Genomic DNA, 19446 nt, shown 5'->3' with positions numbered 1-19446 from the left:
AAAATTCAATTTTCAACTTTTTATTTTTAATTTTTATTTAATTTTTTTAATTTTTTTTAAGCCTATTATTTTTTAAGGCCTATTCACAAGAAGTGGAGGATACGTGTCCAATATTTGACCCATCAACCTGGTCTCTCCTAGTCTGTCTTTACAAAATGGACTCCATGTGGAATTGATTTCTTTCAAACTAACCCGATAGTTTTGAAAGTTTAATACTGACTTTTGTCTTTCATTGATAATCCAAGTTTTTGCACTTTGAAATTATATTTTAAAAAAAGTATAAAACGTAATTTCCCTATTTTTCGAGTTGTGCTGTGGACCGGTTCGTGGGAGGGCGCGGGCGTCGAGGGCGGGGAAAACGGCCATCGGATCCGTTTATGTTGGCAAGAGACATTGTCAATGGATCCTCGTAACTCGTAACTGTTGGGAGGGAGGAAGTCGCCGACTGGGGAGTGCCGGATCCAAAGCAAAACCCCAATTGCCGAACCGATTCTGCTCGTGTAGGAGGAAAAAGTTCTCGCAACCAACTGGGTCGTCGTCCGCCTTTCCGTCTCCTCCGTTTCAGCCCGGCTCCGGTGGCGAAATGGGCTTCCTGGGCGACTTCATTGAGGCCTTTTGGTCTCCAAAAGTCTGGCTACCTCCGAATGTCACATGGGCCGACTTAGTTCCAAATGAAAAAATCCAATACACCGACCATACTCATCTCTACTACCCTTTGCCCATGGCACTCGGCCTGCTGTTACTACGGTATTTACTAGAATGGTGAGTTTTTTAAATAATTTTTTTAAACAATCCAAGGTATATTCCTTTCACTTATCTCTTATCTTCACACACACACACACACACACACCCAAACAAATTACCGATTTAAAAAAAAACAACTTAAACCGTCTTGTTCCAAGAAAACACAGTTCGATTAGATATAACTAATTTCTTACATAACTTCGACGTGCATTTGAAACATTAACAATACATCGTCTTTCTCTTAGATAAAACTATAATTAAAGGTGATGCTGGGTGTTGGTCTGCGAGTCTGTGAACTCGTGCTGAACCGACAGTCTGTCTTCACTCGCAGATTTGTCAAACTACTCATACACGTTTTGACATTGTACTGCGGTTCCACTGCGCGAAATTCACTCGTGCGATTTCTGTGAAATTCGTCTTGTGTAGTGGAGACAGTCGGGACTGAAAGTTTTGGTGCGAGGATGTTTTGTGTTGAGCTGACCATTTTAGTGCCTATCAAAGCGTTCGGCTGTGTGTAAAACACTGGTCTCGAGTACCAGAATAAACCAGGAGGACTGCCTTCGTCTTATACGAATGTACCAGAGCTACTGATTTTTGTGTGATGCTAAAGATAAAACTCATCAGAACAAGAATAAGAGAGAGGATGCATGGAAGGAAATGATCATCAAAATGGGAAAAGGCAAAATATACAACAGAAAGTATTGGCATGATAGCAAACTCTAATGCAGCAGTTGATGTTATAAATGACCGTGCTACTGATGGCTCATGTTGTTTCACCTCTTGGTTTTTTGCCTTGTGTAAATAGTTAACCCAAGATGTTTCGGAAGTAATTCTCATGTTTTGTCGGAAAAATGATTTTTTTGCACAGTGGAAACCCAGCTTGCTATTTTCAGTGAGGAACAGTCTGTCACTTTGTCCGAGTACTGAGTAGGGCTTATATGTCAACATACGTGAGAAGGTGATTACCGGACAATTAACTCATTGCTTATTTAGCACGAACTGTGATTAAATGAAAATCAGGCAAAAACATATGCACAGCGTAACCCACATGTCTTTGAGGATGATGGCAAATTGAGCCAGTCTCATCTCTACCCGAGGTGGAAATGCTCACGAATCTAATTCCTGATGTAAAAAGAGCCGGTAGGGGGGGACATCGTTTTAACTTTTATAAATTTATTATTAAGCAACCTAGTATTTTAATCTCTAAGAAAAACTAGGGTTCGAACGGTTCGCTGGAACAAAAACAAACCTGTCTACTGCGCCTGCACAAGTATGACTGGCGGAGAAGAGTGCATTACCAAAAACTTGCATACTCGCAAAAACCAAGCTTTCATCAGGTCACAGTTATCAGCATACAAAAATTATGAAATCAGCAGCATTCTGCTTGTTGACAGGCTCAGCGATGTTTACAGTAAAGTTCACCCTTAATGACTAATTAAATATTTGTTTAAAATTGACTGATGCGTTTTTGACGACATTGCACCAATATCATAATATGCTCATTTTATACGTGGTACAGGCAGTAAAAACATAACTGACTCATTTTACATACCTACTTCGGTTAATACGATGAGGTCGGCTTAATTTGACACTACCTGTCTTCGAATAAGATAAAATGTTTTTACAGCCCTGTTGACTTTTAGTTGTAGAGATAACAATGATAGTGTAGGCCAATATATTAAAAGTGTGGGTTGAACAAGGTTGTCTCTTGTCTCTCCTTGTATTCTTCATGTTTTCGAACAGTTTAGCTGGATTCTTCATAGTTGGGTGCACCTTGCAGTTTTGAAATTATAAATTTCTTCTGTTGTACACATGACTTTTCCTAAATTGGGCTGCCCTATTATGACAGATACACGTAAATTATTCTACTTAAAACTGAGTTATAATTTTTATGTAAAATGTGGTTGAGTTGAAAAATTAGTGACACACGCTGGGCTTGAACCCATGACCTCCGGTTTAAAACCTTGGTTGTTTCTTGTTTTCCATTTTATTCTCCATGTTCTTTAAAGGGCTTACCCTCAATAACTTCAATGATAGGTTGCACTTTTTCATTTTTGGAACTATAAATTTCTTCTCTTTTATGTATTTTCTTTGTTTACTGTATGACAGGTACATGAAAATTAGTCTAATTGCATAATTAAAGACAATGTTGTCACTTGTCTTTGTTTTTATTTTCCATGAACTTAGTTTAATACTACATACCTTTCTGTATGGCAATTATAAATTTCTTCTCTTGTACACACATTCAAAGACAAAAAACCGGACACATTCCATAATAGACTTTTTTAAGGTATAAAGTATTAATAATCCATAAATCCAACTTTAATAACTTGTTTACTTTTATACTGTTACTAATCGTTTTACACTGTTTAGATTAAACATAAAATCTAATAGATTTCCAAGTAATTTCTTTCAATTAATTAATCTTTACGTAAGGTATTGAAAATCTTTAGTTTAGTTGTTAGTTTTTTAAATTGTTTTCTTTGATGGAACAATAAATTTGAGAGAAAAAAAAAGATTAGCCCAGGAGGAGCAGTGCTTTACCGTGCATGTGGTCTTAGGGCTACCGGAAGCCTCGATTGAAGTGAAGGTAGTGATTGACTGCGATGTACGATGGTTAAAGATGACGAGTTTATTGCTCTTAATGCACTACAGAACTGTCATTTAACAGCTTTCTTGAGAGGTAGTCAGCGGTCTGTAATGTAATGGTGAGCTATAAAATAATTAGCCGAAGGCTTCGTGAGAATAGCCTAGTCTCCAAGATAAAGAAGATGAAAGGCTATTCTCAAATCAGCATCTTGCTGGATATTTGAACAATGGGGGGGGGGCCTGTTTTCTTTACAGATGAGGGGATGGAATCAATCAGTCCATGCCCATACCAAACTGATTATCGTAAATAATGGATCTTTGTCTGTACTAAGGTACACTGAGAAAGTTCTTCTGGAACTGTCCCATTCACTCCATTTGTTGGGAAATCATTGTATTAATGCATGATAATGCTCGATCACATGTAGCTCAAGTGTCACCCATTACTTGGAGGTGCGTTCTCTTGACATGAATTCCATAGAACACATATGGGACACGATAAAGAGTCAGGTTAAACATTGTTCCAGTCTCCAATAAATTTTGATCAGCTTTAAACCGCTCTTATTGAACAATGAGATTCTGTTTCACAAGATGAAATCCGGTTGCTTATTTATTCAACTCACACCTAGGCGTCTTAAGGCCCTCTGCGAGGCTAGAGGATCAGAGGAGGTAATACATGTTATTAAGAGCAAAACTAGGAAATAAATTGTTAAATTTTAATGTATCACTAAACGATTTTCTGATGTTTTAGTGAATTTTCTATCAGACCAAAAGTAATTTGTATTAAAACTCATGAATTTCTGACCTCAATTAATTTGGTTTATTAGTATCCAAGACCTTTATCTTAGGGATGGTTAGGGTTATTTTACAGTGATGAGTTACTGTATCGCCTTAACCGTTGTGGCCATCGATGATGCAAAGGTTGTCTCTTGGCTTTGTTTTTTTCTTCATGTTTTTGAACAATTTGGGTGCACCTTTGGCATTTGGCAATTATAAATTTCTTCCCTTATATATGCAACATTTTCCTAATTTAGTTTAAGACAGATATATGTGGAAATTAATCTACTTAATGCTAATAATACTATCTACTTGTCTCAGCTTGTATTCTCCATGTTTTCAAACGGTTTAGCTGAATATTTCATTGGTTGGGTGCACATATGTAGTTTGGAAATTTGGAATTTATAAAATTCTTCTGTCATACATGTGACATTTGCCTTATTTAGTTTAGGGCAGATACATGTAAATTAACATCCCTGAAAACTTGGTTTTCTTATGTTAATTTTACATTTTCTTGATCAGTTTGTTTCAATTTTCATTGTTTGGGTGCACTTTTGCAGTTGGGAATTATAAATTTATTTTCTTATATGCATGACATTTTCCTAATTTTATAGCTGATAATTTAATCTACATAACACTTGGGCTGTCTATTATCTCCTCTTTTGTTTATAGCGGAAATTCTTGTTTGTTACACGTTTTATAGTCAGGTGATCTCTCCCTATTATTATTATTATTATTATTATTATTATTATTATTATTATTATTATTATTATTATTAAATCTATTATGTTTAATGGTCTGATTGACCAAATAACTTCTTTCAATTAATTATTCTTTTTAATTTTATAAATTGTTGGTTCATTTCAACCAAGTCCTTACATAAAAATTATTATTATTATTTTTTTTTTAACTTGAATGGTTTATTGAATACTTCGTTATAAATGTCTTCTTTTCTACAGATGACATTCTTTCTTCTTTGGGGGCTCTGGTGACCAAAGTCTCGCTTTTTTCCATTACGACCAAAAAGAACTATTGCGGAATTGATCCTTTTCTTTATTTCCAAACCTCGACAAATGCATTACCCTTGAAGTAGTTTGGCACTTTTTGGGAATCCTCTTTGCTTATCTCTTAAGGTGTTAATATTGCCTTTCCGAAAATGTTATACTGTTTCTGGTCTAATGCTTTACTCTCACAAAGGGCATGTTGTAATGATATTGTCAACATGTTTCTTTCTGTTTTCCCCCTTTTAATTTAAAAAAAAAAAAAATTTAATTAGTTTTATTTTTGAGGTGTGAATTAAATAGGCAATGGCCTGTGTAAAAGGCCTAATATTTTCTTCAATTTTTGCCTACTGAGAGAAAGCTAGATATTTGTTTTCTTTATTGTGATAAAGACAAGAAACAATCCAGTTTTCAAGTAGATTAATTTACATGTGTTTGGCATAAAATAAATACCATACTTTTATAATTTCCACTTTCATAGATGCACCGTTAAAGTATTCAGATAAACTATTCACAAACATGGAGAATAACAGAAGACAAGAGATGACCCTTGGGCCATTGGTGGCCAACTGGTTAAGGCGTGTAAGATAAAGACTGACACATCACTATAAGATAAAGTTCCTGTTACTAATAAAAATAAAGACAATCTTCATTAAAAACAACAACAAAAAACAGTAGATTAGTATACTAGAATGTGATAAAAGTAGAAACTGTCTGTTAGATGTGTTCCCACCATCTTCAATTCTTTTAAAATTTCACCTAACGTTGAACTAAATTAAACAGACTTCTACTGTCAGATTTGTCCCCGATTCCACATTGATTGAACAACTTTAAAATACAATAATTGGGATACGTGAACTGAATATGTTTTGTTCTTTTTATTCTACTGTTCTACTCTTTTTCAAATTGGGATCTTATAAAGACATCATAGGAGTCCATATGTAAAAAGCATGACTTTTGCCGTTTGATTTTTATATTTTTTTATGTTTGAAATAATACTAATTAAATATTGTATCTTCGGACATTGTGAATAAATTCAGTCAAAACTAACGATCTTTAAACAGTCAGACAATATAAATATTTAAGAGCGTGTCTTACTCATTTGTTATGTCTCAGCCTTTCAGATCCTACAGCTAAATTTATTCCATTTGGGGGATATTGTCTGAATAAGGTCACCACTTCAAGGTTTAATAAATGAATAAAAACAATTTATTGCCGCAAAATACAAAGTACATCGTCAATTAAAATACATAATTTATAAATTGCCTGCATGTAATAGTAATAAAAATTTAGGAACTTCTCCACACTGTAAAAAGCATTCTAAAATAGAAAATCTTTCAAACGACGCTTAAATGAAGGCAAGTTATCATAATTGTTAACATCAGGTGGGAGTCATGTATTATCATACATTTATAAAATACATTTCTACTATTAATTTGCATAATTTTCATTATATAGAAGATATTGTTTGCCCTTTTAATTTCAACCCATGAATATGTGAGTTTTTGACTAGCATTTGTTTGTGCTTAACAGTAAAAATTGTGAAGGATAGAATGTATAAGCAGTATCAGGATTTTTAATTTTTTTAAAAGCTCTCTACATAAGTCGCGATAGCCAGCCCAGGATATAACGCGAATGATTCTTTTTTGAATTAGAAAAACCTTTTTAAGTGTGAGCTATGGCCCCAAAAAATCAGTCAGTAATGATAATAATTTTAAAGATATTTAGTATACATAGTACATTTTAGTACAAGATAATTTTAAACAGGTGTGAACTTCTTAATTTCAATTTTAAACATTGGATGTCTAGATGTGTAAATATAGCTCAAGATGTAATCTCCGAGTGAAAAATTAATATCAGACCCCCATTCTAAAGGTACACAAACTTTGATGAATACAGCTATATCTAAATAAACAAAATAAATTGATCAATTGAAAATATTTGTTGCAAGTTTTTATTGTACTTCCAATATGCTATGGTACAAGTTGGTATAATTTGTACAGGTATGTTTTAAAAGCCATTAGAAGGAGTTATTAAAAGCAGGGTTTATTAATTTTTATAATCGTGGAACAATTTTGTATTGTTAATTTGTCATATCTGTGAAAATTAATTATTAAAAATGTTTAAATTTTTTAAAATATACGAGTGTAATGGCGGATTCATTTTGTTCTTTCCTAATTAAGTTTGTTGTGTTAAGTTCTTTTTTCTTTTCTCTTTATTTTCTAACTAAAAAGCCTACAAAGTACTAAAGTGAATGATTGCTTCCTGTTAGAGTTTAAATCTGGATAATTCATAAATTTGGAAAAGCTTGTTTCACCTAGTATAACAATTTGTCATGTTTATTATGTATTTTGTTTAAAGGTTTCAAGCTCGAAGGAATGGAAATAAATAACTTAATAACACTAATTAATTTTATTAATAAAAGCTTCATAATTTTTTTTCTCTCCCAGGTATGTGTTTGCTCCGTTTGGCACGTCGTTGGGCATCAGGGGTTCCAAGCCGAAGAAAGCCCCTGTAAACGATTATTTGGAAAAAGCCTACAAACAGAACAGCAAGATGAGTCACAAAGAAGTGACGCACATCTCGAAGCAGACGGACCTCAGCCAGAGGCAGATCGAAAGGTGGCTGAGATTAAGGAGGGCGCAGGAAAAGCCGTCCACCCTCACAAAATTTTGTGAAAACAGGTCTATAATATTTCTCTGTCGGCTTTTTAAAAATTCAAGACTGACGGTATGTAATTTTCAGCTGGAGGTGCCTTTACTACACCTATTCCTTCCTTTTTGGCCTCTATTGCCTTTGGGACAAACCTTGGCTTTGGAATATCGATGAGTGTTGGACCAACTATCCTCATCAGGTATTGTATTGTATTTATCTGTCGACTGCATCGCTGATGTCATTCCTCATTTCCTACATGATCACAATGAATACACAATATCCATATTCATTGAAACGAGTTTTTTTTATCTGATCACTAATAGCACTTCCTGGTACAGAAAAAAATGTATACTTTATTTTTTCATCCCCATAAAAAAATTAGTTTTTCATTTTTAGTTTTTTATGTTAATTAAAACTGAAAATACAAATTTATTTTAATAATCAGGCTTCACCTTGCAATGCCCAATATTTAAAAAATTTAAATTTCAAACCAAAATCTCTTTTAAATAGTTCAAAATAAAATGTTCACACAAAAAATGACCAATTTCTTTCCCTAAAATCAAGAGAGTGGAAAAAAGAACCAAACTTGTTCAAAGAATTTCTCTAATTTGACTTGAATTGTATATCAATCGTGGTTAATAGTCGTATATTAACCCAAATGCCATCGTAGCCTAGAATTATGAATTACTTAGCGTTTTTCATTACTTACAAATAAATTGTCTTGGACATTAACTATGAAACAGTACAGGAGTATTTATTGATTCAAAATATTTATTAATGTTTATTACACATTAACCCTTACAATAATCACTACGTGGTTAGTTTTCATTGTGTACATTCGATGAATCATACGTTTTGTTATCATTACACAAATTTTAAACACGTATTGCTAGCAGGAATTTGAACAATTTAATTTAAACAAATATATCTCGTTGAACTATATTTTGAGAATTTCTTAGTTATTGGCATGTTTGAAGTTGAATTTTTTCCTTTTGTAAATGTGAGTAAAATGTGTAAACTCGTGAAAAGAGATAGTGCCCCACATTGCCCATAGATAAAAGGTCATTTTATCTCTCAATGTGTAATTTTTCCTCCACTCCTTTCATCAACAACGTGGGGTCTACCTTATTTACCAATTGTGCTTTCTGGTCATGTAATAGCTTTAGAAATCTTTTTTAAGCCGGTAAAGAAATGGGATGCTAACAAAATACAAGATCCACACTGAAAAACTGAAATAATCACTCTTTATCCGTCCTCAAAAGCCAAATAGATGGACAGCGTCATGCTTATTACAATAATAAAGCAATATTAATTAAATTTAGTAGATTGGGTTTGTTTTTAATATTTAAATAATTGATTTTTGCCTAAGCATTAAATTGTTTAATATGAAGTGTTGTAAAAAAAGGCTAACATAAGACTAAAAAGGCTAATTAAGTCAATTTCATAAAAAAATTAATGATTTATATAAATAAACAATCCAAATAAAATAAGATTACAAAATTTGTAATAATAATTATTTTTTATATATTTTTAATTTCCCGTTTAGAGTTGAATGTTGGTCAAAATTATATTCTATTCTTTACAGTCTTTTTGGTGAATAAATAGAGTGAAAGCTTGCCACAATGTTGCCAGACGGGGATTGATTATCTCAAGATAATAATCAACACCATTCGCTCGGAAAATCAATAACTGTCAGTCCTTCATCGTTCATTAATTCACCTGGCCTAAAATATGAAATTAATGAAAATTTATGATTTCTTGTCGAGTAGAAAATATCTTTTTGTCACGAAATTATAGCTATAGCTGATTAATATTTGTGTCTTAAGGCAGTGAAAACGCACTGAAGGTGATACATAAATAAATTAATATTGATAATTTTGTTTTTGCTTTGCCTTTAGGGCATACCACAATAGAACCATCAAGCAAATAAGTAACTAAATAAATAAAAGAAAATTAAATATAAATAAATAATCTACCAAATAAATAACCAACTAACTCAGACACATGAATAAATAATCAAATAAATAACCAAGAACAATAAACATGCTTACAATCAAAGAATAAGTGAATCAAAAAGTAGATAGGCTTGCCAGATGGGGACGAGCCTACCATTATCACTGTTCGGGGAAACTCTTGCCCATGTTAATATTCATAATCGATTAAAAAATAAAAGTTTAGTATCAAGAGCACTGTTTATAGGAGGATTTGATTCTAGAAGGACCTCATCCGATTAAGGATAGGTTGGCACACAGACACTTACTTTTTGGTCAAAACCCCTGCATAGAGAAAGGTTGCACTATTTGACTCAGCTAGTTGAAGATGCAATTTTTTGGCTCCATATAGAGAGCGTGTAGAAATGCCACTCCATATAACGTGCTTGAGCATGGCAGTGAGTATCCTGGGGGTCCCCATTCTGATTTTTGGAGGATACAGGTTGTATTTAATACTGAATAGTTTTGTGCCATTGGTGTGGGTTGAGAGTGAATGTATTTATTAGCATAAATGTAGTGTGAGAAGGCTAATGACAGAATGTTGAGTACCCCATCGATCCTCAATAATTTTAGTTATATAATAGGTGTAAAGAGTGACGGAGGACTATCGCAACTTCACCACCTTAACTGAGTGGTATGTAAATAAGAAAGAACGTATTTAAGAGTGAGTGAGAGAGTGAATGGGGTTTTTAGGAATTTATTGAGTTGGGGTGTGAAATGACCTAGCTGTTGGCTGTCCCTGGAGCCCTACCTTGGCAGCCGGACAGATAAGACCGAGGTCTGACCTCTGACTGCCAACACCTGGGGTGGGTGATTCTCCATGCCTGGCAGTAATTTATTATAATTTACAAAAGCTGGACTGCGAGAAGCAATAGGCTCAACTCTGTACATGTGTGTGCAGATTTGAGTTATATATATAAATCAGTAATAATAGTAATAAATCAGTAGTAATAATAGTAAAGTTATTAGATTTCTCTGCCTGGTTGTGGGGTGATGAACCTGAATTTTGATGAAAATGATCAGTAATGACCGAATTTCAGAAATATAGTTTATACAATTTTATGAGATTAATTTCAAGATTCGAGGCGTCAAAGTTATATCTTATAGTTTTTCTTTTCTTTTTATTTATATATTTATGCTTTACCATAGTCATTAGATAAATTAAGTAGATAAAAATAAGGCTCAGCCGTTATTGGAAAATGTGGGAAAAGTCTTAAGTTTAATTGAATACTTAACAATTCATTTACTTTCTCTTTTAATAATTACACACATTTTCCACCATTGACTTTTTTTATCTCAACTAAAAACCTTAATTAATTGTAATATATTAATTGGTCAAACGGACCACGGAATTAGTGAATTTAATGATTTGAAATGAAGTATACTTCACTAAAGCTCTCCGTGGCCATTTCATTTGTTGTCGAGAATCCAATCCGATTACACGAAATTTGAAAAATGGCAAAAAGGAGGGAAAATTCAAAAGGTGCGATTGAGATGGGAAGTTGGTGTCTGAGTGAATCGAGGTCACAATAGCTCAAGTGGTAGAGCAGCGGCGTATCAAGCCGAAGATCGTGGGTTCAAATCCCGCTCGTTCCATTGACTTTTTTAGCTCAACTAAAAACCTTAATTAATTGTAATATTAATTGGTCAAGCGGACCACGACATTAGTGAATTTATTTATTTATTTTTATTTGGGGGGGGGGTCAACTATGAGGTCATATCAACTCTCATGCTTCCGGTGTTTTTGGAAAAAAAAGATCATTTGTATTTTGGGTTTGTATTCAGGCTACTGATATTTGAACCGGGGACTCTTCCAATGATGAACCTTGTATCATTGTATCAGGTCATTGGTGTGACACAAATAATTTTCAAATAAAAGTTAAAGGGCTATGACTGGATTCCATTTCAGAACCGCTAGGACTGCAAATTTGAGTCAGACACCTTAACCACTCAGCCGCTCGGTCTCCCTGGTAAAGTATTTATATTCCTCGTTGTTTTCTTATCCATAATCATATACAGTCGACTCTTGATAAGTCGAAACCCAAGTGACTACAAAAATAATTCAAATTGTTAATTGAAATAGAGTCAATTGGAGAGTGAATTAACAAGATGTTCAATGTGTGATGATTAGTGACGGTTAATCGATAATTATTCAGAAATCGTGAGATGTGGACTGGTGTGATGTAGGTTTCAGAAAAACATTTTCTTTATCGTGCCAACGTTTCGATCTTTATTGAGATCATCTTCAGGGCCTGGAATTTACAAACATTGTTTACATTTAACAAATACATTTAGGATGTGGAAAAGTGAATTTATACAATGCAAAATATATTTTATATATTCAATCAAAGATGTTCAATTATCAACAGGAAAGGGAAAAATTCAAATTATTAAAAGTTACTATTTATTTTTAAAAATTCTTACTTAAATTGTACTTACACTTATAAAGCAACTTAAAAATAATGAAAAATTAGAAATAGATCATGAACATTATATATTTGATTTTTAAAATCCGATCAGAGATGACAACACATTAATAGCTGCAGTTTTCAAAGTTCTTTTTTCTTACCATGTATTAAACTTGTTTTTGTATGGGTCATATGTATCCAAAAACTTGTCCTCATACTTCTGAAGTTGTTTGCTCAACACTGTAAATTCTCCATTTTTATCTCACGATTAATATGTGCACCCAGCATGAAGGGACTTTCCACAATCATTCATATTTCAAAGAAATATTTTCTGTCAAAATCATTTGCCGAGACAATTTTGAGAGGAACGTTTCACCACTGTGCACGATCATCATAACTATGGCAACATGCTTTGGTGTGGCCACCAAACACGCAGGCATTAGGTAGCAGGTGACTAGGCACCAAGCAGAATGCTTCCAGTGTGACCTTAGCCTAAATGATTTTCCAAAGAGACCTTTGCTGAGAGCACATTGACCAAACACTGACCGCTAAACATAACAATCTAGAGAAAAATTGAAGAAACTGGGCTGCAAAGGAAACATGGAAAGTTAGAGGAACACAAGGAAAAAGTTTGAAATTATAAAGAGGGGAAGTGGATCCATTTCAATTTATAGAATGCTTCCCCCTTGATATGAACATATTTTGTATTACTGAGTGTATTAAAATAAACAGAATTCTGTCGACTTAACACCTTAATCAGTTTTTAATATATATATTAATTTTTATGCAAAGATGATGCCATGATGTTTGAATATTGGCTGAAAAAGAGGGAAAATATAAATAGTTGTCAGTTGAGATGAGGAGTTAAGATAACTCGGGTGGTAAAGCACCCGGATGTCGTGGGTTCGAGTTCTACTCATGACTTAAATTTTCATCTTAACCTTCTTTGCATAAAAATTAATTTATATTCTTTCTTACTACTCTTATGTATTATTATTTTTTATAATTTGTATTCATTCGTTGTTGTTTCAGAGTGTTACAAATGATACATGGTGGTATTACATGATATCACTGTCTTTCTACTGGTCTCTCACCGTCTCGCAGTTCAGGGATGTGAAGCGAAAGGATTTCTGGCAAATGTTCGTCCACCACATTGCCACCATTCTTCTCATGGCGTTCTCTTGGGTCTGCAATCTTGAGAGGGTCGGAACGCTTGTTTTGCTTGTTCATGACTGTGCTGACATTTTCCTCGAGGTGATTGTCACAAAAAAATACACACGGGGGAAAAAAGGTTGAAACTTTTTTTTGTTTTGGTTGCAGGCTGCCAAAATGGCTAAGTATGCCAAGTACCAGAAAATTTGTGATACACTCTTTGCCATTTTCACTGTATTATGGCTTGTTACTAGAATAGGAATTTACCCATGTTGGATCCTATACAGGTATCTTTGTACAGAAACTTTTAAGTTTGTTTTTGTACTTACCCTTGTTTTTTTTTGTTACAGCACAACAGTTCGTGCTCCTAGGATTGTTAACACTATGTTTCCAGCTTATTACATATTTAACGGACTCTTATGTTTACTCCTTGCACTCCATATATTTTGGACTCACCTCATTCTTAAAATAGCTTATAATGCAATTTCGGCTGGACAGGTAACGAAGTTTTAAAAACGTATGTGTTCATAGTTTAATTTTATATTTTATGTTCACAGATGGAGGGAGATATACGTAGTTCATCAAGTGAAGATCTTTCCGATGCTTCGACCAACTCTCAAGCTAACAACGTTGTTAAAAAGATGCAGTGAACGTGTGCGGTTTGCCTTGTTGCCTTGTCCATTCCACATAATGTTCTCGTGTATATAATGTTATATACATCTGTTTTATATGTATATTGGAAGTTAAAGGAAAGAAAATTTTAGATCGGATTTTTTGTTGTTGAACATGTATATATATACCAAAGATCTTTGAATAAGGAAAAAAAAATAAATTGGAAATCCTCACTTGTTTTCATTCAAATTAATAAAGTGTACGTGATATAGATACTTCTTTTTCTTTTTTAATTTTATAAGTGGGGTTTGAAAAACCTAAAAACGGTATTAGACTTTCTTTTTTTTTTAAATGTGACTAACGTATGTGTTATTGAGTGTTCGTAAAATATAAATTTGGGAACAACTTACACTAAAAAATAAGAATGGAGAAGAAATGATTTTTTTTCTGTCAGCTTACAAATTAAATTTACAACTTATATTCATAATTTTTTGGAATGTATTTTTCTCCTCTGCACTGTGTTGGTTTGGAATTCAACTTTGGCGCCGAGAGTGTACATAAGTGTACTGCTTAAATGTTTTACCACATATCTTTTTTGTTTTTGTTTTTGTGAGTAGAAGTTTTTGCAAAATCAATGAATGATTCAGACAAAGTGGATTATTCTTTATATATTTTTTTTTAAATTGTACAATTGAAGACTGAGGATAGGAACTTTGAATCGATAGGTGCAATAAAATACAAATATGCAGGATATATATGCTAGCGATGAACTTTATATTGTCATAAATATCCTGCATTATTTGTTTCCGTATATTTTCAAATTTTGTTAATAACATAGGTATCAAAAGCTAGTTAATTACAGTTTGTTTTCTTCCTAAAATTTCTTATTTTTAAGTACTATAAAATGTAATAAATAATCTATTAACAAATGCACTCTAGCAGAACTTTTTTCTCTCTAACATCTAAAAAAAAAATTAGTGCATCAGTTTTGTTTTTGCAATGGAAGCTTTGGAGCTGGTTCATCTTTTAACCAAGCCTTATATGCGAGCGTTGCATTATGCGTGGGCACATCCCGGGTGGTGTGAGGACTTTTTTTGCGAACCCGTATTTTGAAATCTTCTTGTCGAACGTTTCTGGTGTCATTATATTCCTGTAAAGAAAAATTGTAAATTGTAACTTCTGTCGATTGAACAGCAGACAAATTGTTTTCGTCTTCTAGAATTTTTGAAAAGGTGTTACTACTTTGACTTTAAAAATGCCTTCTAAAAGCTTCCTTATATCTTTTTGAGGATATTTATTTAATTTCTGTTTAACAATTTTCTGTTGGTTTTTATTATATAAAAAATATAGCTTATACAAATTTGTACTTTTTTTTATTTTAGCCTTTCCTTCCTGTATTTAAATGTATATAAATATTTATATTTTGCAATTAGCAAGTAAGCACAGATAGGTACATAAAAAAAAGAAAAAAAATTAATAAGTATCATGCTAAAGATCAATTTTTTAAGTTTTGTATTTTCAAACAAAAGTTTTTAAAATATTTTTTTTTTGGAGATTTGCTATTATGCGGTCATATTAACCCCCTGGGGTTTGATTTTTTTTCTAAAACAATAAAAACATGCTTTCTCAGTTGGAAGTACTATGGCTTCAAATTCAGGTTGTACTTTCCATTTCTTAAATTTATTTTTTTTAGATAATTAAATCGATAATTACTAAAAATTGTTATTCATTAAAAAATATTGTTCTAAATATATATTTGCCTCTGTCCTGGGCTACTTCTCATTTAACAGAGGACTTATTTTTAATCCATTGTCTAATGGATCAGCATTTTTGGTATGCTACAAAAGTGTTCAGAGCCAATAGGTGTCCTCATTGAGCTTTCTTTGGAATTTGTCGGCTTATTCATTGCCCCTCTGTGTGCCCTGGCACCCAGATAAGGGTAATTTTGTTATTTTCCCCAATGTCTGACAGGGCTCTGATGCAGTCCCAAACGACTGGACTTTACTGCCAATCAATTGTCCAGGAGGACTTAACGCTGGGTCAGAACCTCTACAATACTATTCAATTAATTGCAATTAAAATTTCAAAGGTTATATTGGGATACGAACCCAGAAACGCTAGTGTGGCAAATATGAGTCAAATGACCTAACCATTTGGCCACCGCGGCCCCTTAAAATTGACCTCCAAAAAGATTGGGATAATTAACTTTAAAGTATATAAACTTGTATATATGTACTTAAAAACAATCCTGAATTGTCGCCAAAATTCCAGAAAATACAAAAATAGTGTTGGCATTATTAATAAAATAGTTTTCTAATATGCTTATTTTAAAAAAGAAAATGATTGATCTTTTATATATTTTAAGATAATACAAATATTTGATAAATTTATTTACCTAATTTGTTCTTTTATTTCGGAAACTGTATGTGCTCGGCTTTTTGATTCACAAATGACCCTTTCTTTTTCTTGGTGGAGAACTTGTATTTTTTTATTTTTGTTTTCTATCTCTCTTCGCAATAATTCAGCTTTTAGATCTTCTTCCTGTTTAACCCTGTAAAAAAATGAGACAGAAATAAATTTTAAAAAATAATTGAAAATAGCAAGCCGTACTTGTTGATGTTCATTGTATGCAGGATTTCTTTGTTTCTCTGTTTTTGCTGCAGCCTTTCAACTTTGACCTCAATCCCTTTGGCGACTTGCTCCTGTGCTCTTTCCGAGTCCAACCATTGCAGAAGAAGAATTCTGTCTTGCCAACGCTCCATACCTTCTTCTATCTGCCTCTGAACCCTTTTGACATCTTGTTCCTTTATTTCTCGGTCTATGCTAAAGCACACACAAAAAAAATCTCAGAGGTAATATTGATTTTTTTTTAACTAGTCCTATTTACCTATTTTCAATCACTTGTTTGTACTTGTACAGACAATATTCAGGATCGGAATATTGCAATTTGATGTTGTCCAGGTGTTTTCTGTGTTCTGACGTTCTCGCCCTTTTCTTCTCTTTGGATTTTTTCCTAGAAGACCCTGGCCTGGAAGAAGGCTTGTCGGTAAGTTTGACATCATGGTTGTTGTTAATGTCCTCGAATACTATTTCATTCTTTTTTGTTATGTTTGGCAAATAATCTGCTGAATAATTCATCTATAAAAAAAAAAATAAAAAAAAATGGATTAATATATTTTACAATTTATGAAATAAAAAATTTGCTATAATAAATTATTAAATTAAATCTGTAGCCTGATGGTTTTTGATCGTGCTGATCTGCCTCAGTTCTGGCTGGTTTGTCTGTCGGAATATTTCGCCATCAGCAATGTGACAATAAACCTGTGACAATAGCCCGATCAGGATGATCAGAGATCATCATTTCACAAAAACCAATCCTAATTTTACTATTTAATTTTACAATATAAAAAATACAAGATGTATAATGCAGTTATCATATTTATAACTAATACCAGCTATAAAATTTTGATTTTATGTTTTTTATTAATTAATTATATAATAATATAACAGACCTGTTCCTTCGAGCTTAAGTTACTATTCAAGTTTAGTTTTTCCAGTGAACTTTTCACTAAATTTTCATAGCTTTTCTCACTCTGTTTTTCTTCATTTTCACCATTACAGGAAATGAGTTCTGAATCATGAAAATCCTGAGCCGTATGTGATCTGGTTTGGGACTTTTGCTTTTTGAATTTTGGCAAATATTCATTTTGTTTTTTTGAAACCTTGAATCACGATATAAATGGCATATTTAAATTTTAAAATTTGATGGTTTGTCGGAAAATTTTACCTTTTCTGCTGTCGGGCGTGTGACCTCGATAATAGAATCTTTTTCATTATTAAATTTTTCTATATTGTTCACTTTGTGCTTATTGATTTCCACACAGAGAGCCTAAAACATAAAATTCACCGAATTTATAACAGTTTAGACGCTGTTTATAATTATAATATTATTATACCTTTTGCGCATTTTTAAAATTTTCCTGACACTCTGGTGACTTCTTCAGACAGTCTGTACCTAATAAAATTACATCAATTAAAAAAAAAATAAATAAAAGAATAATTTATTGATTTAAACCCACATGGAAGTTGTGGAAGTTCTTTTTGAAGTTTTGGAGAATTTTTTCCACTTGTGCATCCATCTTTTGTACTCGGCCTTTTTGAATTGTACCCCTTTATTAAAAGTTCATTCCTTATTCTGCGACAAATACCAAGCTTCCCTGAAGTGATTTATTTACACATTGAAATAAATATTAGATAAGTTGCTAAGTACTGCATAAAGTTTAAAAAATAAGTGGATTAAATAAATTGAAATGTATTACTTTGTCTTTCTTTTTCGTGTAAATTGTATTTTTCCTGTACTTCTTCCTTGTTTTCAAGCTCTTTCTCAACATCTTTTAAACTTTTATAAAGCAGATCTACCGGCTGAAAAAATTGCCTAGTGTAATAATGAAACCCAAGGCTGTAATAGTGATTCACCTTAATTCCTGCCTTTCTGCAAGCTTTTAGTGACCTCGGGCTGGTCAGCACATATTTACAATGCTTAGACGGAGGCAACTCAAAATTCAAAAGGTTCAAATTGGGCAAGCTCATTTGAGTTGGTTTTCACATTTTCTTGTACGGCTTTTTTGACCCACTCCTGTTTACGTCAGTTGCCAAGGTTAATCTGGTCAATCAATAGAGCGAAAGACCATATCTGGGCCTATTGACTGAGATACAGAAACCCATATTCTCGTCATGTTCTCTCAATTTATCATTAGCTTAACACTTCCAAAAATCATTAGACTTAATTAATCTACCATCGTTTACTATCGTCGAACCAATTTTCAATTTTTTGGTGGACCAGGGATTGATTACCACATTTGTACATTTTATATTTGTGTTCATTCACTTATGTATATACTCATTATTGTTAAAGGTGGTAGTTCAGAAATAAATTAACAAAGTTTAATCAGATCCAAGTGAATATAACTACAGATTTACCAAATTTGAGAACCACATATGAAATATTTAATATATTAGTTAACTTTAATTAGGCTATGTAAATTATAACAAAATTCTATCATTTTTGTTGTTGTTCTTGTTAAAAAAAAACCTATAATTAGATTCACTCTTTTAAACAAAATATGTAAACACATGCAGTTTACTTTTATTTAGATGGCTAGCTGCTAGAAGGACTGTTTACAAAAAATTTAAAAATGAGATTAGATCATATTTAAGTAGGGACACGAATACAAAACAGTATTCATTACAGCCCATGTTCGTACAAGTTAGTCTGATCAATGAATCGTCTAGAACTTAGAAAAATGTAAAAAAATTTTTACTTCAACAAGACAAAGCAAGGACCACTTAAAAACTAGAGTTTGAACTACACTCTTACCAAGCATACAGTTCTGATCTGGATTTTTCACTCAACAACTTACTTAGTCCAAACCTCTCTTAACAGGGTAGTTAAAAAAGGTAAAATTAAAAAAAGTTAAGTTTTTGTCCTTAAGAGCCATCATGGTAGTTGAGAGTACAAAA

At 32.7% G+C, this 19446-nt stretch overlaps 2 protein-coding genes across 2 annotated transcripts; one reads left to right on the top strand and one right to left on the bottom strand.

The window, feature by feature from the left end:
* The first annotated feature begins 389 nt into the window (after window positions 1-389).
* On the top strand, window positions 390-15282 carry LOC106662291 (ceramide synthase 6). Its single transcript, XM_014386284.2, has 7 exons — window positions 390-762; window positions 7559-7792; window positions 7854-7962; window positions 13195-13416; window positions 13483-13601; window positions 13665-13812; window positions 13872-15282. Exons 1-7 carry the CDS (start codon window positions 584-586, stop codon window positions 13962-13964), a joined length of 1104 nt encoding a protein of 367 aa, XP_014241770.1. The 5' UTR covers window positions 390-583; the 3' UTR covers window positions 13965-15282.
* Window positions 14424-18612, bottom strand: LOC106662290 (synaptonemal complex protein 1-like). The gene is made up of 10 exons (XM_014386283.2): window positions 18403-18612; window positions 18246-18348; window positions 18006-18143; window positions 17883-17941; window positions 17714-17815; window positions 17439-17648; window positions 16814-17064; window positions 16537-16749; window positions 16322-16477; window positions 14424-15076 (listed from the first exon to the last, which is right to left on the bottom strand). The coding sequence occupies exons 1-10, from the start codon at window positions 18514-18516 to the stop codon at window positions 14953-14955; spliced, it is 1470 nt and encodes a 489-aa protein (XP_014241769.1). The 5' UTR covers window positions 18517-18612; the 3' UTR covers window positions 14424-14952.
* Between the last annotated feature and the right edge of the window lie 834 nt (window positions 18613-19446).

This window comes from Cimex lectularius, unplaced genomic scaffold, assembly GCF_000648675.2.
Source record: "Cimex lectularius strain Harlan isolate CLEC.00 unplaced genomic scaffold, Clec_2.1 scaffold106, whole genome shotgun sequence".
Lineage (NCBI taxonomy): Eukaryota > Metazoa > Arthropoda > Insecta > Hemiptera > Cimicidae > Cimex > Cimex lectularius.
The sequence above is the reverse complement of the archived record's forward strand: the minus strand, read 5'-3'. Positions and strand labels throughout refer to the sequence as shown.

Bases quoted from the DNA above. Each gene is read 5' to 3' on its own strand.
- LOC106662290 (XM_014386283.2), bottom strand. From the start codon at position 18,516: ATGAGCTTGCCCAATTTGAACCTTTTGAATTTTGAGTTGCCTCCGTCT. The intron at 18,349-18,402 runs GTGAATCACTAT...CAATTTTTTCAG, and splicing joins GCAGAAAGGCAGGAATTAAG to CCGGTAGATCTGCTTTATAA. The intron at 17,942-18,005 runs GTGGGTTTAAAT...TAATTTTATTAG, and splicing joins AGAACTTCCACAACTTCCAT to GTACAGACTGTCTGAAGAAG.
- LOC106662291 (XM_014386284.2), top strand. From the start codon at position 584: ATGGGCTTCCTGGGCGACTTCATTGAGGCCTTTTGGTCTCCAAAAGTC. The intron at 7,963-13,194 runs GTATTGTATTGT...TTGTTGTTTCAG, and splicing joins GGACCAACTATCCTCATCAG to AGTGTTACAAATGATACATG. The intron at 13,602-13,664 runs GTATCTTTGTAC...TTTTTGTTACAG, and splicing joins CCATGTTGGATCCTATACAG to CACAACAGTTCGTGCTCCTA.